Source organism: Salvelinus fontinalis, chromosome 32 (assembly GCF_029448725.1).
Source record: "Salvelinus fontinalis isolate EN_2023a chromosome 32, ASM2944872v1, whole genome shotgun sequence".
In the NCBI taxonomy this organism is placed as follows: Eukaryota; Metazoa; Chordata; class Actinopteri; order Salmoniformes; family Salmonidae; genus Salvelinus; species Salvelinus fontinalis.
In genome coordinates this window covers 33,670,776-33,692,603 of record NC_074696.1, presented here as the reverse complement: position 1 = coordinate 33,692,603, position 21,828 = coordinate 33,670,776, and the positions used below count along the sequence as shown (strand labels likewise).

At 44.3% G+C, this 21,828-nt stretch overlaps 1 protein-coding gene across 6 annotated transcripts in view; it reads left to right on the top strand.

The window, feature by feature from the left end:
* Positions 1–21,828, top strand: part of LOC129831125 (A-kinase anchor protein 9-like) — a 118,492-nt gene that overhangs the window by 31,710 nt on the left and 64,954 nt on the right. For all 6 annotated transcript variants that reach the window (XM_055894196.1, XM_055894194.1, XM_055894195.1 and 3 more), the window contains 9 exons: positions 3,142–3,339; positions 3,615–6,476; positions 7,949–8,035; positions 9,786–9,921; positions 10,202–10,281; positions 10,749–10,878; positions 11,191–11,288; positions 15,027–15,138; positions 15,336–15,573. In XM_055894196.1, the coding sequence (XP_055750171.1) occupies positions 3,142–3,339; positions 3,615–6,476; positions 7,949–8,035; positions 9,786–9,921; positions 10,202–10,281; positions 10,749–10,878; positions 11,191–11,288; positions 15,027–15,138; positions 15,336–15,573 (3,941 nt within the window). The remainder of the gene's footprint in view (positions 1–3,141; positions 3,340–3,614; positions 6,477–7,948; positions 8,036–9,785; positions 9,922–10,201; positions 10,282–10,748; positions 10,879–11,190; positions 11,289–15,026; positions 15,139–15,335; positions 15,574–21,828) is intronic.

Here is a 21,828-nt window from a genome sequence, read left to right as displayed (position 1 = left end):
CAACTGCGTTTATTTTCAGCAAACATAACATGTATAAATATTTGTATGAACATAAGATTCAACAACTGAGACATAAAATGAACAAGTTCCACAGTTATTATGTGAATAACAGAAATTGAATAATGTGTCCCTGGACAAAGGGGGGGGGGGGGGGGCAAAAGTAATAGTCAGTATCTGGTGTGGCCACCAGCTGCATTAAGTACTCCTCCTCATGGACTGCACCAGATTTGCCAGTTCTTGCTGTGAGATGTTACCCCACTCTTCCATCAATGCACCTGCAAGTTCCTGGACATTTCTAGAGGGAATGGCCCTAGCCCTCTCCCTCCGATCCAACAGGTCCCCGACATTATCAATGGGATTGAGATCCGTGCTCTTCGCTGGCCATGGCAGAACACTGACATTCCTGTCTTGCAGGAAATCACGCACAGAACGAGCAGTATGGCTGGTAGCATTGTCATGCTGGAGGGTTATGTCAGGATGAGTGTTGAGATTGCCTGCAATGCACAGCGTTGAGATTGCCTGCAATGACAACAAGCGCAGTCCGATGATGCTGTGACACCGCCCCAAACCATGACGGACCCTCCACCTTCAAATCGATCCCGCTCCAGAGTACAGGCCTCAGTGTAACGCTCATTCCTTCGACGATAAAAGCGAATCCGACCATCAGCCCTGGTGAGAAAAAAACACGACTCGTCAGTGAAGAGCACTTTTTGCCAGTCCTGTCTGGTCCCGTAATTCGTAATTTAACAATTGTATTCGTATTTACAGTTTTCATACAAGTTTGTAATTAAGGCACATGAAAGTTCACATGTTCCAGATGGCATTTCCACCAAAAAACGCATTTTGATAAAAATAAAAAAAAGAAGACGTTAGGGGCCTCCCGGGTGGCGCAGTGGTCTAGGGCACTGCATCGCAGTGCTAACTGCGCCACCAGAGTCTCTGGGTTCGCCCCCAGGCTCTGTCGCAGCCGGCCGCGACCGGGAGGTCCGTGGGGCGACGCACAATTGGGCCAGCGTCGTCCGGGTTAGGGAGGGTTTGGCCGGTAGGGATTTCCTTGTCTCATCGCGCTCCAGCGACTCCTGTGGCGGGCTGGGCGCAGTGCGCGCTAACCAAGGGGGCCAGGTGCACGGTGTTTCCTCCGACACATTGGTGCGGCTGGCTTCCGGGTAGGAGGCGCGCTGTGTTAAAGAAGCAGTGCGGCTTGGTTGGGTTGTGCTTCGGTGGACGCATGGCTTTCGACCTTCGTCTCTCCCGAGCCCGTACGGGAGTTGTAGCGATGAGACAAGATAGTAATTAGCGATTGGATACCACGAAAATTGGGGGGAAAAGGGAATAAAATTAAAATTAAAAAAAGAAGACGTTAAAATTTCTCACCTGTGAAGTCGGGACTTGAGACAAATGCCTAGTTTCCTGAAACGGGTCACATGTACAGTACCAGTCCATAGTTTGGACACACCTACTCATTCCAGGGTTTTTCAATATTTTGAATTTTTTCTACATTGTAGAATAATAGTGAAAACTTAACTAGGAAATAACACATTGAATCATGTAGTAACCAAAAAAGTGTTAAACAAATCTAAATATATTGTTTCGCCACCCTTTGCCTTGATGATAGCTTTGCATACTCTTGGCATTCTCTCAACCAGCTTCATGAGTTAGTCACCTGGAATTCATTTCAATTAACAGGTGTGCCTTGTTAATAGTTAATTTGTGGACTTTCTTGACTTAATGCGTTTGAGCTAATCAGTTGTGTTGTGACAATGCAGGGGTGGTGTACAGAAGATAGCCCTATTTGGTAAAAAACCAAGTCCATATTATGGCAAGAACAGCTCAAATAACCAAAGAGAAACGACAGTCCATCATTACTTTAAGACATGAAGGTCAGACAATGCGGAAAATTTCAGGAACTTTGAAAGATTCTTCAAGTGCTTGCAGGAAGCAAAAACCATCAAGCGCTATGATGAAACTGGCTCTCATGAGGACCGCCACAGGACAGGAAGACCAAGTTATCTCTGCTGCAGAGGATACGTTCATTAGAGTTAACTGTACCTCAGATTGCAGCCCAAATAAATGCTTCACAGAGTTCAAGTAACAGACACATCAACACCAACTGTTCAGAGGAAACTGCGTGAATCAGGCCATCATGGCGAAATTGCTGCAAAGAAACCACTACTAAAGGACCCCAATAAGAAGAGACTTTCTTGGGCCAAGAAACACGAGCAATGGACATTAGACCGGTGGAACTCTGTCCTTTGGTCTGATGAGTCCAATTTTGTGTTTTTTGGGTCCAACCCGTGTCTTTGTGAGATGCAGAGTAGGTGAATGGATGATATCCGCATGTGTGGTTCCCACCGTGATGCACGGAGGAGTTGTGATGGTGTTGGGGTGCTTTGCTTGTGACACTGTCAGTGATATATTTCGAATTCAAGGCACACTTAACCAGCATGGCTACCACTGCATTCTGCAGCGATACGCCGTCCCATCTGGTTTGTGCTTAGTGGGACTATCATTTATTTTTCAACAGGACAATGACCCAAAACACACCCGGCCTCCACAATTACCCAACCGCAACCCAATTGAGATGGTTTGGGATGAGTTGGACCGCAGAGTGAAGGAAAAGCAGCCAACAAGTACTCAGCATATGTGGGAACTCCTTCAAGACTGTTAGAAAAGCATTCATAATGAAGGGGCTCCCGAGTGATGCAGCGGTCTAAGGCACTGCATCTGTGCTAAGGCATCACTACAGCCCCCGGTTTTATTCCCGGCTGTATCACAACTGGCCGTGATTGGGAGTCCAATCGGGCGTTTGTAAAATTTCGGTATCTTTCCCTGGTTTTCCAGAGAACCTTGTTGGAATATTCCTGTAAACAGTTGGGGAAAAGCAGAATTCTTTGAATCCTACAACCGGGATTTCTGGAAAAATGGGGAATTTGGGGAACGTTACTGGAATTTTGCAACTCTAGGTTAGACATACCTGTGCTAGTCCTATGCAATCTTATTCTGTCTCAAGCTTTTCTCTGCTCTATCAACATTTAATGGATTTTATTACCCTTCTAATAATTATACAGCAGATGTGATGGTGATATTGTTGTTTTCCCCAATTTCCATGGGAACATGAACACCCTCTGGTTTGATTGACAGCTGCAGGCAGGCGAGACACTGAGGAACACCAGCCACAGCAGCACAGCGCAGGACCTCCTGCAGGCCAAGCAGCAGCTCGTCCAATACCAGCAGCAGCTGGAGGAGATGGATGGCCAGGTCAGAGCGCACCAAATGATGAGCAAGGAGCATCTGCTGCATGTCAGCCAGCTCCAGCACCGGCTCAACGAGTCTGAGATGGTGAGGCGGCTGCGTAGTTGGTGTTAGTCAATGCCTGTCATTCAGGTAAAATTGTCTGCTTGTATGAAATGTAATGATCTATTCAATGGATCTCTTTTAAAGGTGGTATTTTGAAATCGGATTACATTTCTTACTATTATTAGCTTATTACCTTAAACTAAATTAAGTTTTGTAAGGGCTGTTTTGTAGAAGTTTTATTTAAACCGTTTTAGTATGAGACTTGAATTATATTTGACATTTTACCTGTATGTCTAATTCTTACTTTTCCCTCACAGGTGGGAAGAAGAACAGAAGAATCATTTGCACAAAGGTTAAATGAGAAAGACCTGCTGATTTCGGAACAAACTGCAATAATAACAGAACATGAGCGTACACTGACCATGCTCAAGGTGGAGCTTACACAGGTGGGAAGGATGACTGAGGAGACTTTTGCACAGAAGATGAACGAGAAAGAACTGCTGATTGCCGAACAGGAGAGAGTCATGTCAGAACATGACTCCTCCCTCCACCAGCTAAAGGGTGAGTTGACGGCCTCTGAGAAATGCTTAAACGGCCTCAACCAGCAAATGTCCTCAAAGGCTCAAGAGCTGGAGAGCTGTAAGAGTGACTTGGATAACTGTAAGAGGGACTTAGAGAGCACTAAGAGTGAGTTGGATAGCTGTAGGGTTGAGCTGGAGGGCAGTAAGGGTGAGTTGAATAGCTGTAGGGTTGAGCTGGAGGGCAGTAATGGTGAGTTGAATAGCTGTAGGGTTGAGCTGGAGAGCAGTAAGGGTGAGTTGGATAGCTGTAGGTTTGAGCTGGAGTCAAGCAGGTGCGAACTCTCAGCCTCTAGGCAGAAGGAGCGGATGTCCTCCAGTGAAATCCAGCAGCTAATGGGCACTGTGGAAGATCTCCAGAAGCGATGCCATCAGGGGAGCCTGTCAGAGAGCGACACCTTCCAGAGAATGGAAGAGGACTCAGCCCGCAGGCTGGAGCATCTTCGGGCAGAGCTAGATGAGATGTACGGTGAGCAGATCGTCCAGATGAAGCTGGAACTTCGTTTGCAGCACTCTGCGGCCCTGGAGCGGGTCACGGAGCAGCATTGCGAAGATCTAGCCCTTCTAAGAGCTCAGCAATCCGCGCCCAGTCCCAGTCCCGAGTTGGTGATCGAGCTTAAGGGCAAGATCGCAGAGCTTCAGCAGAGGCTCCAAGAGGCCCAGGCTCTCCATGAGAAGGCCAGACAGGAGCTGACGCAGGTGGCGCAGGAGAAGCTCAACCTCCAGGGTCAGGTGACTGACCTGCTCCAGGACCTCCGCTCAGCCCATGCCAAAATGGAGCAGGCCTCCCAGAACTTTGCTGTCCATGAGCGTTGTCGGGGTGAGCTGCAGCGCTTCCAGGAAACCATCGATGACCTGAAGGCCCAGCTAGCCGCCGCTGCAGAGTCTGCAGAAGAGATTGAGGCCAAGCACGAGTCGGAGACAACCAACTACAAGATCAAACTGGAGATGATGGAGCGTGAGAAGGACGCGGTGCTGGACCGCATGGCAGAGTCACAGGAGTCGGAACTGGAGAGGCTGAGGACACAGCTCCTCTTCAGCCACGAGGAGGAGCTCATTATCCTTCGGGAGGACCTCCAGAGGGAAGGCCATCTCAACGCTGAGAACCTCCTCAATGAGGCGTCCATTCGGCACAGCCGAGCCCTGGAGGAACTGCGGAACGGTTACGAGGTCAAGCGGGACGAGCTGTTACACCAAATTGTTGCACTGAAAGACGACCTAAAGATGGCACTGCACAGCTCAAAAGCCGAAGAGCTGGTGGCGCAACTCAAGGAAGTTCAGTTGGAGGTTGAGGAACTGAGAAAGCGTGGAGAAGAAAGTGTCAGAATGGAAAGGGAAATCCAAATGCTGTTGAAAAAGAATGAGCTGCTAGAAAATGAGTCCAAGGAGAGAGAAAAGAGCTGGGACAACAAATGGAGGGGGCAGGAGTCAGAAAATAGGGTTTTGATAGAATCCAACAACGCCATGAAAGAGGAAGTGGAGTCCAAGACGAAAAAATGTAAATCCCTCACCACAGAAAATGAACAAAAGCAGCGACAAGTTGTAGAGTTACAAGAGGAGATTGAAAAGCAAAGGAACACATTCTCTTTTGCCGAAAAGAACTTTGAGGTGAACTATCAGGAGCTCAAGGAGGAGTACACGTGCCTTGTTGAGGTAAAGGCGCAGTTGGAAGAGAGGATTCTCAAGGAGACACTTGTGTTTGAGTCTCAACTTGCCAGCCTTCAGTCACAGATTCAGGAGCTGAGGGAGAGCAAGGAAAATAGCCAAATGGAGGACAACGGCGATGCTTCGATAGAGAAAGACACTACTGAGCTGATGGAGAAGCTGAAGGTATCTCTGACAGAAAAGGAGGAACTGGCTGTGAGGCTGTCTGAAGTTACTGAGCAGCTGACTGTTACAGAAGGCGAATTGGATGAGCTGGAAGGAGAGCTCAGTCAGGTCAAGAGAGAAAACAAAGAGGTCATTGCCCAAAACGAAAACCTTGAGGAAGAGCTCGAAAGAGAGCGGGAGACTCTGAAGGAGAGAAAGGGAGAGATGGAACTGCAGAGAGAGGAGGGAGGGAGAGCTGCTCAGAGCCAAGCACATCTCCAACAGAGAGAGCAGCCTGTTCAGTCTGCAGCCCTAGCTTGCTCCATCAAGGATCATCATCTCCAGATCGAATCTCTTCAAGGGGAGGTAGAGGTGCTCCGCTCCTCCTTACAGGCCGCCGAAATAGAGCGAGATCGTCTCCGACACACCCCGGAGGCTCGACACCAGAGCCAAACACTCGCTCCGTCTGCAGCCCCATCTCAGGTCTCGACTGTGGGGGAGGGACCTGTTGAGCATAGCTCCGCTGTAGAGCCTTCAGCCTCTGGGTCAGACAGGCGCAAGACACAGCAGCGGCGAGGCAAGAAGAAACTCCAGAGCTCTGCCCAGTCAAAAGAGAAGAGAGAGAAGGAGGAGGTGGTGGAGAGAAACAAAGCTGGAGGTTCTACTGCTGCAGCAGAGCGGGAGTCGCGGGCTCAGATGGAGAGCCAGGTTCCGTCGAGCTCACAGCAGAGGACCGGGGAGGAGGACTCCAGCGTCGGGTACCACGGAGAGCGAGACGACATTGGGAAGCAGGTAGGCATTCACACGCAGCAGCAGCTACTGCTGCAGTCCTCTTAGCTGGAATGGCCCCCACTACCGAAACGATAAGTGCCTTGCCTTTTGTCTTTTTATGTCTCTCTCGCAATCCCTGCCTTTTCATAAGTCTGATGAAACAATCTTTCTGATTGAACTGTTAATGTTTTATAGAGCATTTTCATTCGTTATGTTAATGCTCAGTACATAATTGACTATTGTTGAAATAACCAGGTAAACAGTTGATCACGTTCACAACCAGTACTACGTAACGATGTATCATTACTCCCTTGTTAAATCTTATAATTGTTGATCGTTATTTGATACAGGTGAATGGTATCTGTATTCATACGCTGCATAGACTGAACCGAAGGCTTTTTTTAAAACCTGGTTGAGGTGAGGTTTGCCTGTTCTAGCACTGACGTTTTTTTTTTTTCATTCAGCCTTTGACTCTAGTGATTGATAGGCTTGATTACAAAGCACCTGACAGATGCTGGCTCTCATAGGCAGTGAATAACATAAGTACACCCTTAGGTAAAAAGAAGCTCAATATTTTGTATGTGGTTGTCAGGCCACACATACCACTCATTGTAAAGCAGGAGAAGCTGAAGGGGGAGCGTCAATTGGTTCAATGCACAGAGAGTCTGTAGGAGAGCCTGTTGCATAAACACACAGAGTATTGACGCTCCACTCCACGTAACATTTTCAGATTGTTTAAATTATTACGCTGAAATCACCAAGCTTTACTCAAGCTGTTATGTAAGAATTATATTCTGTGACAACTATGCTCTTCAAAGATTAAAAAGAGCCATGAAAAGACATGAAGCATACGTCGTTGTCTTTCATGAATATCTTTCTTTCGCTGAAGAACTTCTTTGCTTTTATGTAGAGAAATGTATACATTGTAGTTTCTTTCCGTCCTGCAGGGAGTAAGTGCTCGAAGGTGAGAAGCCATTTTATGTCACTGCCACTCATGTGTCTCACCTGTATTATACATCTCCAAGGCTTCACCTCAGTAGAGCATTGTCAAAGATGTACAGCATTTGTCCCTCATCTTGCATCAGTGCACCACATTATGTTCAATTTCTCTTACTGGGAAGAGACTACACACAGTAGCATCTTCATGAGCATCTTCATAAGAAACATTTACATCAATATTTATAAATTACTTCATAAAAACAACTTAATGGTGCTATTGCCTCTTGTTCTTGGTATCAGTACTGCGTGCAAGTGAAGTACACCATCTTTGAGACGACATAGTATTCATTGATATTAATGAATTGCTAACAAAAGGTGTTGTGAAATGCTTCCGAAGCTGTCTTAATGTTTACAGTGTGGCCTTCTCAGTAAGCACTTCATTGTGTTACATGCCATACGCGTTGTCGCCAGACCTCATCAACACTGTTAACATGTGTTTTATATTCACATGTTTAAACTCTTGTTACAATGGTTACCTTTTCTCCTCTTTTCAGGGGAAGAGAGTAGATGGGATGGAGTGTCGGGCCGACCATGTAGCGAAGCGAGAGGAGGACGACAGGGACAACGAGACGATAGAGCATGTAAATGTCACCTGAGCTCACATCCGCCTGTGCTTTTAGCTCCGACCTGAGTGGCTGCCTTTGATCCATCAGAGAGTAGTACAGCGGGTTGGGAAGGTCAATCAACAGGTGGCAAAGCTTCATAGAGAAACTATGGGCACCCAGTAGTAAGACTGTGATGAAAGGCAAAGCTTTTCTTTTGTCACCGATTTTTATTTTCAAGAGTCATATGCTTGGTTGTTATTGTGTCAGCAAGTGTTGTACTGCCCAGACTGTGCTAATAATCAGTGTGAAATAACCAAAGTAACAACTATGAATCTGTTTAGGAAGTTGCAGTATGCAGTTATTCAACCTCCGTTTCAAGCAGTATTTGCTAAAGAACAGGATCATATTCTACATAGCTACATGCATTAGGCTACCAGGCATGTGCTTGACATCAATTTACATTACATTACATTTACATTTAAGTCATTTAGCAGACGCTCTTATCCAGAGCGACTTACAAATTGGTGCATTCACCTTATGACATCCAGTGGAACAGCCACTTTACAACAGTGCATCTAAATCTTTTAAGGGGGGGGGGGGGGTCAGAAGGATTACTTTATCCTATCCTAGGTATTCCTTAAAGAGGTGGGGTTTCAGGTGTCTCCGGAAGGTGGAATTTGATCAATTTGATGTCCTACTGTAATATTTATAGTATATTGCTTAAATTGGTTGGATCAATTGCTGTGTGACAAAGCATTATGAAAACAACAGTGTTACCAATCAACACAAAAACACACTGCACAGCAAAATGCATTGTCATCAACATAAATGAAAATCACACTTTCACACAAGTGTAGCTGCAACACATCTGCATTTACACATCCATCCACAGACGGGTGAAAACCCTTGCCAGCTCCCCATTGTATTGTTGGCTGAAGAATGGATAATAGCTGGCCCCTCATTTGTTCTGCTAAAGCCCAGGTGCTCCCCCATGTCTCGCTTATAAAATCTGAAACAGGCGTTCTCATTCAAACAAGGTGCTGGATGGACTGTCCATTATATATTGTGGGTACACCATTTGGAATGTTTGTTTAAAGGTTGTCACGAACCGGCTCGAAGTTCGTAACAAAAAGGGAGACAACGTGAAGATAAGGAATAACAAAATATATTTATTAACTGAAGTAAACTAAATACAATTAGCAATGGTGTGAGTGTTTGCGTGCATAAATCTGATGAGGGGTGTTAAAAGGTGCCAAAGCAAACAAACAAAACGGCCACAAAAATGCCACAACCAAACTCTATCATTGTGTCTGCATGGAGAGAGTCTCCTCAATAAATGAGGAAAAGGTGTATTTTTCCCGGGACACACCTGAGCCTAGGTGTGTCCCATTTCTTTGACGACCCTCCCGGCTCCGCCCACCGACATCCTATTAAGGAAAACGAGAGCAAAGAGACAGAGTGGGATGGTGGTCACAAGGTACACTCAGCAATATGGCATCATACACAGCGGGCCGACTTCCTGCTTACAGATATCAACAACAACAGGCATGCCTACATTTGGAGGGGCCAATATTGGTTGACAATCTTGTTACCTCTATAACGTCATATTACTAAGAATACCTTAAATTCATAATGTGTAAGTTGCAACAAGTACATTCTATCCTGTGTAATTTTTGTGTCCTACTCCTGAAACAATCTATATTGTGCCACAGTAGGTAGACTGACGGAGTATATACATTCTGGTGTATCTCATTGTATGCTCTCTCCACTCTGTCTATTTGTGAAGGTGGAGTGCAGGCTGCAGCTGGAGGCCCAGCGGATCAGCCTGTCTCAGATACACGCTGCGCAGCTGGAGCTGCTCCGGGAGCAGACAGATGCCCGTGCCTGCGTACTTGAGCTGGGCCACCTCAAAGAACCAAAGGGTGCGGGCGTGTGTGTTTCACTGTGTGTGCGCACATGCATTTTTCATTGTGTGTGTGTATCTGGGGTTATGGAGCTAGACGGGCCACGTTGAAGTTGTTTTTGATCTATCATTCATGACTTTAACCATGCTACAAACTGTAGATAGAAAACAACACACTGACTCACACACAAGTTATTCAGTCACTTTTGCTTTCATCATATTTTAGTAATTGAATTATGGTGTACTGTTTATGCTCAATATAAGACAATAATACTGTATGCTTTTGTTTTTTTTCTCAGACTTCACAGATGATCCCAAAAGCTCCAAGTACCAGAATGTGGTGCAAATTGTGTCTGAAGAATGCAAGCAGCTCATCCTGGTAGTTAACATTAATTACACACACGCACGTGTTATGTTCATTCTATCCTTGTGGGAACCTAATTTCCATAAAATAATTTCCCCTAACTTGTAAACCAAACTCCTAACCCGTACCATAACGCTAATTCTAACTCGAACTGTAATTGTAACTCTAAACCCAAACTTAAAATAGCCTTTGTCCTGATGGGGACGTGGGAAATGTCTGCACAGCAGAGAATTTCTGGTTTTACTATACTTATGGGGACTTTTGGTAATTGTATGTCCCCACAAGGATAGGACACACACAGCAAACCTAATAAACCAAGTATTGATTAGTGTTCCTTTGCATTGTCAATTACTTTTGATTTCTGAGAATGTTATTTGACCTAATTATTTCAGGTTTGGACATTGATTATTACCACACGAGTGCATCAAATATTCACTGAGACATCGATATGTTTGAGAGCTATTTTGCCATTCTCTTTACAGTCCTTTGCTAAACTTTTCGGAGAGGAATTCTTGGAATATCTCCACCCCACTGATGTCGAGGACTGGACGATTCATTCGTTTGAAAAGGAAGAAACCAGGGATCCCAGTGCTGTTTTACAGGATGCAAAGGGTGCTTTATTGGTTGTGATGTCTACCCGAATGATAGCAATACTACATAAAGACGCAGCCTATGAAATGAGTCGCTGACTAACGGAAAAGTCCAAATAAATAAGTCGCCAATGATCTTGACTGTGGCATGATAAAATTACAAATTAGTATATATTGTATTTCCCCCCAGTTTTCATTTGCATACACACATCAAATACAGCTACATGAATGATACATGAAATATCTTATAGTAATTAAGATACAAATACAGTACCTGAGACAAACTGCATGAGGACATATTTGTAATGGGCATTTCTTCTGTCTCGCTCAATAGAAATGTGTAGAGACCTTCAGCAGGTGAAGGAGAGGATTGAGCAGGAGCATGGTCGTCTACTACAGCTCCAGTCCTTACTGAAGGCAGATGGCAATACGGTGTGTGTAAAACTGTTCATTTTAGTTAACTTTTTGTGGGGTTTAGGCTCAGTTTATGCATTGTTGGGAAAAAACATGAAACGTCATTGATTGGTTGTGTTTAGACGTTACAACCTCTTAGGGTTAGGGTTTGACATGTAATCACAGTGTTATGACTGAGATGAAAGCAACAATGATTTGATTATTGTACAGTAATTGCTAGGACACTAGCACTTAGCTTTTTAACTTCTAACTGTGCTAGTTAATAATGATATGACGAATGATAGTGCTTTACAAGTATTCACACCCCTTTTGTTGGGTTGCAAGGTGGGATTAACATGGATTTATTGTCAAGGATCAACACAAAACACATGTCAAATTGGAAGAAAAAACATTTTATTTATTGAGATATATATATATATATATATAACACACACACACCCAGTTGAAGTCGGATGTTTACATACACTTAGGTTGGAGTCATTAAAACTCGTTTTTCAACCACTCCACAAATTTCTTGTAAACAACCTATATAGTTTTGGCAAGTCGGTTAGGACGTCTACTTTGTGCATGACACAAGTAATTTTCCCAACAATTATTTACAGACAGATTATTTCACTTATAATTCACTGTATCACAATTCCAGTGGGTCAGAAGTTTACATACACTAAGATGACTGTGCCTTTAAACAGCTTGGAAAATTCCAGAAAATTATGTCATGGCTTTAGAAGCTTCTGATAGGATAATTGACATCATTTGAGTCAATTGGAGGTGTACCTGTGGATGTATTACAAGGCCTAACTTCAAACTCAGTGGCTCTTTGCTTGACATCATTGGAAAATCAAAAGAAATCAACCAAGACCTTAGGGGGAAAAAATTGTAGACCTCCACAAGTCTGGTTCATCCTTGGGAGCAATTGCCAAACGCCTGAAGGTACCACGTTCATCTGTACAAACAATAGCACGCAGTATAAACACCATGGGACCACACAGCCGTCATACCGCCCAGGAAGGAGACGCGTTCTGTTTCCTAGAGATGAACGTACTTTGGTGCGAAAAGTGCAAATCAATCCCAGAACTTCAAAGGACCTTGTGAAGATGCTGGAGGAAACGGGTACAAAAGTATCTATAACCACAGTAAAACAAGTCCTCTATCGACATAACCTGAAAGGCCGCTCAGCAAGGAAGAAGCCACTGCTCCAAAACCGCCATAAAAAAGCCAGACTACGGTTTACAACTGCACATGGCGACAAAGATCGTACCTTTTGGAGAAATTTCCTCTGGTCTTATGAAACAAAAATAGAACTTTTTGGCCATAATGACCGTTGGAATGTTTGGAGGAAAAAGGGGGAGGCTTGCAAGCCGAAGAACACCATCCCAACCGTGAAGCACAGGGGTGGCAGCATCATGTTGTGGGGGTGCTTCGTGCATGCGCCTGGCCGCCACAAGGAGTCGCTAGTGCGCGATGGGACAAGGACAACCCAGCCGGCCAAATTCTCCCATAACCTGGATGATGCTGGGCCAATTGTGCGCCGCCTCATGTGTCTCCCAGTTGCGGCCGTCTGTGACACAGCCTGGGATCGAACCCGAATCTGACCGCTGTGCCATTTTGTAAAAAAATAATAATAATTGAATTCAAATAAAACACTAATGTATCTTGATTAGATAAGTATTCAATACATGTTAGAATCATCTTTGATAGCGATTACAGCTGTGAGTCTTTCTGGGTAAGTCTCGAAGAGCTTTCCAAACCAGGATTGTGCAACATTTGCCCATTATTTTCATAGTTCTTCAAGATCTGTCAAATTGGTTGTTGATCATTGTTGACAACGATTTTCAGCTCTTGCCATAGCTTTTGAAATAGATTTAAGTCAAAACTGTTACTAGGCCGCTATGGGTAAAATTCACTGTCTTTTTGGTAAGCAACTCCACTGTAGAATGGCCTTGTGTCCTGCTGAAAGGGGAATTCATATCCCAGTGTCTGGTGGAAAGCAGACTGAACCAGGTTTTCCTCTAGGATTTTGCCTGTGCATTTCTTTTGTTTTATCCAGAAAAACTCCTCAGTCCTTAACTATTAAAGCATACCCATAACATAATTCAGCCACCACTATGCTTGAAAATATGGAGAGAGGTATTCAGTCATGTGTTGTATTGGATTTGCCCCAAATATAACACTTGTATTCAGGACAAAAAGTTCATTGCATTTCCATTTTTCTTTTTTGCAGTATTACTGTATGTTTTGGAATATTTTTATTCTGTACAGGCTTCCTTCTTTTCACTCTGTCATTTAGGTTAGTATTGTGGAGTAACTACACTGAACAAAAATATAAACGAAACATGCAACAATTTCAAAGATTTTACTGAGTTAAAGTTCAAATAAGGAAATCTGTCAATTGAAATAAATAAATGTGGCCTTAATCTATGGATTTCACATGATTGGGAATACAGATATGCATCTGTTGGTCACAGATACCAGAAAACCTGTCAGTATCTGGTGTGACCACCATATGCTTCATATCCTTTGCGTAGAGTTGATCAGGTTGTTGATTGTGGCCTGTGGGATGTTGTCCAACTCCTCTTCAATGGCTGTGTGAAGTTGCTGGGTATTGGCAGGAACTGTGGTCCTGCTGTGGTCCACGTTGATACAGAGCATCCCAAACATGCTCAATGGGTGACATGTCTGCGTATACAAGCCATGGAAGAACTGGGACATTTTCAGATTCCAGGAATTGTGTACAGATCCTTTTGTGCAACGTACAGTTGCATCAGCTGTCTTGGTGGCTGGTCTGCAGACGATCTCGTAGGTAAAGAAGCTGGGTGTGGAGTCCCTGGGCTGGCGGGGTTACACGTGGTCTGCGGTTGTGAGGCCGCTTGGATGTACTGCCAAATTCTCTAAAACAATGTTGGAGGTGGCTTGTGGTAGAGAAGTTAACATTAAATTCTCTGGCAACAGCTCCGGTGGACATTACAGTCGTCAGCATGCCAATTGCACACTCTGTCAACTTGAGACATCTGTGGCATTGTGTTGTGACAAAACTGCACATTTTAGTGGCCTTTTATTGTCCCCATCACAAGGTGCACCTGTGTAATGATCATGCCATTCAATCAGCTTCTTCATATGCCACATCTGTCAGGTGAATGGATTATCTTGACAAAGGAGAAATGCTCACTATCAGAGATGTAAACAAATTTGTGCGAAATATGCTTTTTGTGTTTATTGAACATTTTCTGGGATTTTATTTCAGCTCATGAAACATGGGACCAATACTTCACATGTTTATTTTTTGTTTATTGTACAATGTTGATCTAATTTTTCTCCTATCACAGCCATTAAACTCCTGCCTTAAACTCCACCTGTAGCTTTGTAGTGACTGGGTGTATTGATACACCATCCAAAGTGTAATTAATAACTTGCATATTCAATGTTTTTATTTTGTTTATTTTTTACCTCCAATAGTGCCCTTTGCCAGGCATTAGAAAACCTCCCTGATCTTTGCAGGTGAATTTGTGTTTTAAATTCACTGCTTGATTCAGGGACCTTACAGATAATTGTATGTGTGGGGTACATTCACATTCTAAAAACATAATTCCACTTTGACATTACGGGGTATTGTGTGTAGGCCAGTGACAATTTCAATTATCATTTTTTGGGGGGGGGGGGAAAGTCAAGGGGTGTGAATACTTCCTGAAGGCACTCTAGCTAATTGACTTTAATGATAACGCCAACGAACTCTGCTGTCAAACTACTTGTTATTCTTAGATTGAGGTGATACAGCTGGGGTACAATGATCTGAAGCGCAGCAGTCAGGAGGAGATCGCCAGCCTGCGCAAGATTATCGACAGCTCTATTACTTCCACACACGGCCTCGATGGTAAATCTTGATCTACATTGTATGTCTAAACCAAAATCACCCCAAAATGGTGCCGAATTATGTGGTGGCCATATTCTATACAATCTGCATTTGGAATGTCTGCAAGCCTCAATACCAAAAATGAATGGGAAGGATAGAGGCCGTCTGCTTCCGTCTACATAGTGTTAGCATTAGCATGGCTATCTCTCTCTACCCAGATCGGAGGGAGCTGACCACTGCCTCGCCCTCCTCCCACACTGCTGAGGACGTCCAGAAGTTGAGGGCCGACGTCCAGCAGCAGCGGGCCCAGCTGGAGGAATGCCACAGACTGGAGGTGGAGCACCTTAGGGCCTACTACCAGCAGCAGGCCAAAGAGACAGAGGAGCGCTACTCTACCGAACTCCTAGTGCTACAGCAGCACCTTGATGAGGTCACAGGCACTGAGGCCCAGTTCAGGTAATGGTGATGATAACTATGATTTAGAAATAGCTATACATAAATCACATGCATGAACTTCTCAGTGTTTATACTAGGCACTACTTCTGTCAAACTAACGGAATCAGTCATTTTCAATGAATGGTGGATGCATTTTCTATCTGAATTTTCTCTACCATTGCATCTACCTTAACAAGCCCCTGGTATCTAGGTGGATTGTTAGACCCCTGCTCTGTCATTCGCTACATACTTTAGTCTGAGGAAGCCATCATTGAAGATGTTTTTGGTGATGAGAAGCTCGTCTCTAACCAATCAGAGTATCAAAGTCAATGACACATTTTCAACCCTCCGCTTTACCCACATGTGTTTTGGCTCTGGTCCAACCTATTGGTTTCTGGACCAATCAGATGGCCCTGAATGTGTTCACATTTGGTGAATGGTCGGGGAGGTACACAGATCCAGACTCATTCCGGAGAAGAGACTGTCTGTGGGTGTGGCCGGAGCAAGGAGTCTGAGTAGCCTCTCAATAGATCACCATCAACCCTTTCACATTGCCCATAAACACAAATAATTGAGCTCAAACTAAATCCAACTTCATGGAATCCAAGTCAACATATGAATTGCTTAGTCCACGAACACCTCATGGGTATTACAGTATGTGACAAACCTCTTCAAGGTTAGGAGAGTTTGTCACAAATTAAGTGGAGACCGTCACCAAAATCGAACAGGACAAATTTCGAGCAGGACAGTACAGTTACCTGTATGTTGGTTTCTCCGTCCTGGTCCGCCCAGGCTGCAGGCGTGGTCAAGGATTGCAGGGTTCGGTACATGAATCGGGTTCTCTGTATGTCCAGGTCCAAACTAGAGGTCGACCGATTATGATTTTTCAACGCCGATACCGATTGGAGGACCAAAAAAAAGCCGATAACGATTAATCGTCCATTTTTTAAAACAATTTTTAAAAATAGATATTTTTATATTTGCAATAATGACAATTACAACAATACTGAATGAACTCTTATTTTAACTTAATATAATACATAAATAAAATCAATTTAGTCTCAAATAAATAATGACTTGTAATTTGGTTTAAATAATGCAAAAACAAAGTGTTGGAGAAGAAAGTAAAAGTGCAATATGTGCCATGTAAAAAAGCTAACGTTTAAGTTCTTGCTCAGAACATTAGAACATATGAAAGCCGGTGTTTCCTTTTAACATGAGTCTTCAATATTTCCAGTTAAGAAGTTTTATGTTGTAATTATTATAGGAATTATTGGACTTTCTCTCTACCATTTATATTTCATATACCTATGACTATTGGATGTTCTTATAGGCACTATAGTATTGCCACCTTAATCTTGGGAGTTGATAGGCTTGAAGTCATAAACAGCGATGTGCTTCAAGCATTGCGAAGAGCTGCTGGCAAATGCAGGAAAGTGCTGTTTGAATGAATGCTTATGAGCCTGCTGCTGCTTACCACCGCTCAAACTGCTCTATCAAATATCAAATCATAGACTTAATTATAACATAATAAACACACAGAAATACGAGCGTTAAGTATGGTCAAATCCGGAAACTATCATTTTCGAAAACAAAACGTTTATTCTTTCAGTGAAATACAGAACCATTCCGTATTTTATCTAACACGGGTGGCATCTCTAAGTCTAAATATTGCTGCTACGTTGCACAACCTTCAATGTTATGTCATAATTATGTAAAATTCTGGCAAATGAATTACGGCCTTTGTTAGGAAGAAATGGTCTTCACACAGTCGGCAAAGAGCCAGGCGGCCCAAACTTCTGCATATACCATGACTCTGCTTGCACTGAACGCAAGAGAAGCGACACAATTTCCCTAGTTAATATTGCGTGCTAACATGCATTTCTTTTAACTAAATATGCAGGTTTAAAAAAAAAAAAATGTACTTGTGGATTGATTTTAAGAAAGGCATTAATGTTTATGGTTAGGTTCATTGGTGCAACGATTGTGCTTTTTTCGCAAAGGCGCTTTCGTTAAAACATCAACCGTTTGGCGAAGTAGGCTGTGATTCGATGATTAATTAACAGGCACCCCATTGATTATATGCAACGCAGGACAAGCTAGTTAAACTAGTAATGTCATTAACTATGTGTAGTTAACTAGTGATTATGTTAAGATTGATTGGTTTTTTTACAAGTTAAGTTTAATGCTAGCCTGCAACTTACCTTGGCTCCTTGCTGCACTTGCGTAACAGGTGGTCAGCCTGCCACGCAGTCTCCTTGTAGATTGCAATGTAATCGGCGTCTAAAAATGTGATTACCGATAGTTATGAAAACTTGAAATCGGTCGACCTCTAGTCCAAACGCCAACAGGTAAGTCCAAACAGTCCAGGTCATATACGGTATAAACCAGCTAATATATATTGTTACTTTCTCTTTCTCTATGGTTCACAGATCCCCCAGCCCCTTCCTCTCTCTCTTCAGGGGATTGTAGTTTTTGGCGGTCAGCGATTTTGTGATCTGTAGTTCTTTTCGGGATGGCCATTTTAGTGCGAGGGCAGAGCCCGTTTATTAGTTCTGCCCTCACATATCTGCCATTTATCACTCGGCCCCCTTCTTTGCCACAAGTACCAGTACAAAGTTTGGATACACCTACTCATTCAAGGATTTTTCTTTTATTTTTACTATTTTAGAGTAATAGTGAAGACATCAAAACTATGAAATAACACATGGAATCATGTAGTAATCAAACAAGTGTTAAACAAATCAAAATATATTTTATATTTAAAATTCTTCGAAGTAGCCACCCTTTGCCTTGATGACAGCTTTGCACACTCTTGGCATTTTCTCAACCATCTTCATGAGGAAATCTTTTCCAACAGTTTCCAAGAGTTCACACATATGCTGAGCACCCCCTAGGTCGGGCTACCGCAGCAAAATAGGCGTGCATGCGTGACAATCCATCCACATTTCCCATTTCCTTCCCTGCTCTTTGTTTTAAGTGAAATGGTTGGAGACTCAAAAACCACCACATCACCCGACCGTTCTTCTCTTTAGCCCTATGCATCCAGGTGAGTGGGGCATGGTCACTGAGTAGAGTGAAGTGGCGCGTTAGCAGGTAGTATTTCAGGCTTTCTAGAGCCCACTTTACTGCCACAGTCTCTTTCTCAGTACCGAATAGTTGGCCTCCCGTGGTTCCAACTTTCCCACCCCATCTACCTCTTGGGAGAGCATGGCTCCCAAGCCAACCTCTGACGTATCCGTCTGAACAATGAACTCGCGCTCAAAGTCTGGTACCACCAGCACTGGATTACAGCAGGGAGCCTCCTGTAATGTTCTAAATGATTTAGTTGCCTTTTCATTCCATTTTAGCATGTTTGACCCTCTGACACTCGTCATGTCAGTCAAAACTGTTCGCTGCTCTGTCACCCCAATGGTGGAACAAACTCCCTCACGACGCCAGGACAGCGGAGTCAATCACCACCTTCCGGAGACACCTGAAGCCCCACCTCTTTAAGGAATACCTAGGATAGGATAAAGTAATCCTTCTAACCCCCCCCCCCCCCCCCTTAAAAGATTTAGATGCACTATTGTAAAGTGGCTGTTCCACTGGATATCATAAGGTGAATGCACCAATTTGTAAGTCGCTCTGGATAAGAGCGTCTGCTAAATGACTTAAATGTAAATGTAATGTCGGTGAGTGGGGTGGCCACTATGGCATAATTTGGGATGACCTTCCGGAAGTAACCGGCCAACCCTAGGAAGGCTCGAACCTGCTTCTTATTTCCTGGTTTTGGCCATCTTCTAATTGCCTCGACCTTAAGTTTGGGTTTGATGAACCCTCTTCCCATATACTCGGTTTCCTCTAACCCCACAACACTTGGCAGGGTTTGCCGTGAGCCCTGCTTTCCTAAGGGCGTCTAGCACTGCCTGTACCCTGGGTAAGTGGGATTCCCAATCTGTGCTGTATATCCGTCATGTCATTTAAATAGGCTGCAGCGTAAGCTCTGTGCAGATTTAGGACCTGGTCCGTTGAAAGTTGGCTGGGGCCCTGTGTAAGCCGAATGGCATGACTGTGTATTGATACAAACCATCAGGGGTTGCAAAGGCTGTCTTTCTTTGGCTCTGGGAGTCAGATGAATTTGGTAGTAACCTTCGGCTAGGTGCAGGGTTGTAATGTACTGAATTTGACCAATTTTCTCCAACAGTTCATCTACTCGGGGCATGTGGTAGGCATCAAACTTGGGAGATTTCATTTACCTTCCGAAAATCATTACAAAACTGCAAAGACCCATCGGGCTTGGAGATCATCACAATTGGGCTAGACCACTCACTATGTGACTCTTCGACTACTCCAACTGCCAACATTTTCTATCTCTGCTCTAATCGCGGCTCGTCGATCCTCGGGTACCCAATATGGCCTCATGCTCACTTTTCTCCCTGGTAGGGAAACAATATCATGAGCCGTAACCTCAATTCGGCCTGGTGTCCCTGAAAACACATCTGTTTTTCTGGATCAGAGTCTTTACTTCCTGTACTTGTGCTGGGGACAGAGTAGGTGAAACATACACAGTGGCTGCCTCCTGAGTGGGTGTGGGGTACGTGACAATTGGTATTTCTCTGTGCATGCTTTTAACAGGTTTATGTGATAGATCTGTTCCCGGGGGCCGACGACCTGGCTGTCAGATCCAATAATGAACTAATCCTATTCTCTCCAGCACGTCATATGGTCCTTTCTATGTGGCTAGTAGTTTACACTCTACCGTGGGGACCAGCACTAACATCTTATATCCCGGTTGAAATTCCCGCAGGGTAGCCTGCCGGTTATAAGTGTGCCGCTGGTGCTCTTGTGCTTGCCTCATGTGCACCCACATGATGGGTGTGACTGTGGCTATCCTGTCTGGCATTGCCGCGACGTTCTCTATAACACTAGTATAAAGGGTTGGTTGGGGCTCCCAGGTTTCCCAGGCGATGTCTAAGATTACCTGGGGATGCCTCCCATATACCAGCTCAAAGGGTGAAAACCCCAGCGAGGCTTGGGGAATCTGTCTAATGGTTAACATCAGATACGGCAACATGAAATCACAGTTTTTCCCATCCTTATCGATTACCTTCCTGAGCATTGACTTCAGGGTGCGGTTGAATTTCTCAACCAGCCCGTCCGTCTGAGAATGGTAAACCGATCTGTGGGTCGGCCCCACCTTCTGAGCGTTCCCCTTGCTTCTGGGGATCTGTAGTTCATGTTGGGGTGGCCATTTTAGTGCGAGGGCAGAGCCTGTTTATTAGATCTGCCATTTATCACTCACAAGTACCAGTCAAACGTTTGGACACACCTACTCATTCAAGGGTTTTTCTTAATTTTTACTATTTTGTACATTCTTCAAAGTAGTCACCCTTTGCCTTGATGACAGCTTTGCACACTTTTGGCATTCTCTCAACCAGCTTCATGAGTAATGTTTTTCCAACAGTCTTGAAGGAGTTCCCACATATGCTGAGCGCTTGTTGGCTGCTTTTCCTTCACTCTGTGGTCAGACTCATCCCAAACCATCGGGTTTGGGATGAGGGCGGGTGATTATCGGGTGATTGTGGAGGCCAGGTCATCTGATACAGCACTCCATCACTCTCCTTCTTGGTCAAATACCCCTTACACAGCCTGGAGGTGTGTTGGGTGATTGTCCTGTTGAAAAACAAATGATAGTCCCACTAAGCGCAAACCAGATGGGATGGCGTGTCGCTGCAGAATGCTGTGGTAGCCATGCTGGTTAAGTGTGCCTTGAATTCTAAATATATCCCTGACAGTGTCACCAGCAAAGCACCCCCACACCATCACAAATCACCCAGTGTCACCAGCAAAGCACCATCACACCACCTCCATACTTCACGGTGGTAACCACAAATGTGGAGATCATCCGTTCACCTACTCTGCGTCTCACAAAGACACGGCGGTTGGAACCAAAAATCTCTTCTTCTTATTGGTGTCCTTTAGTAGTGGTTTCTTTGCAGCAATTCGACCATGAAGGCCTGACTCACGCAGTCTCCTCTGAACAGTTGATTTTGAGATGTGTCTGTTATTTGAACTCTGAAGCATTTATTTGGTCTGAAATTTCTGGAACTCTTACTGGACTTATCCTCTGCAGCACAGGTAACTCTGGGTCTTCCTTTCCTGTGGCGGTCCTCATGAGAGCCAGTTTCATCATAGCTCATCTCCCTCATCTGTCTGTCTGTGCATGCATAGAAAGAGTGCAGCAGCACTTATCAGATCACTGTGACCTGAAAGCACCAGGCAGTGAACTTCTAC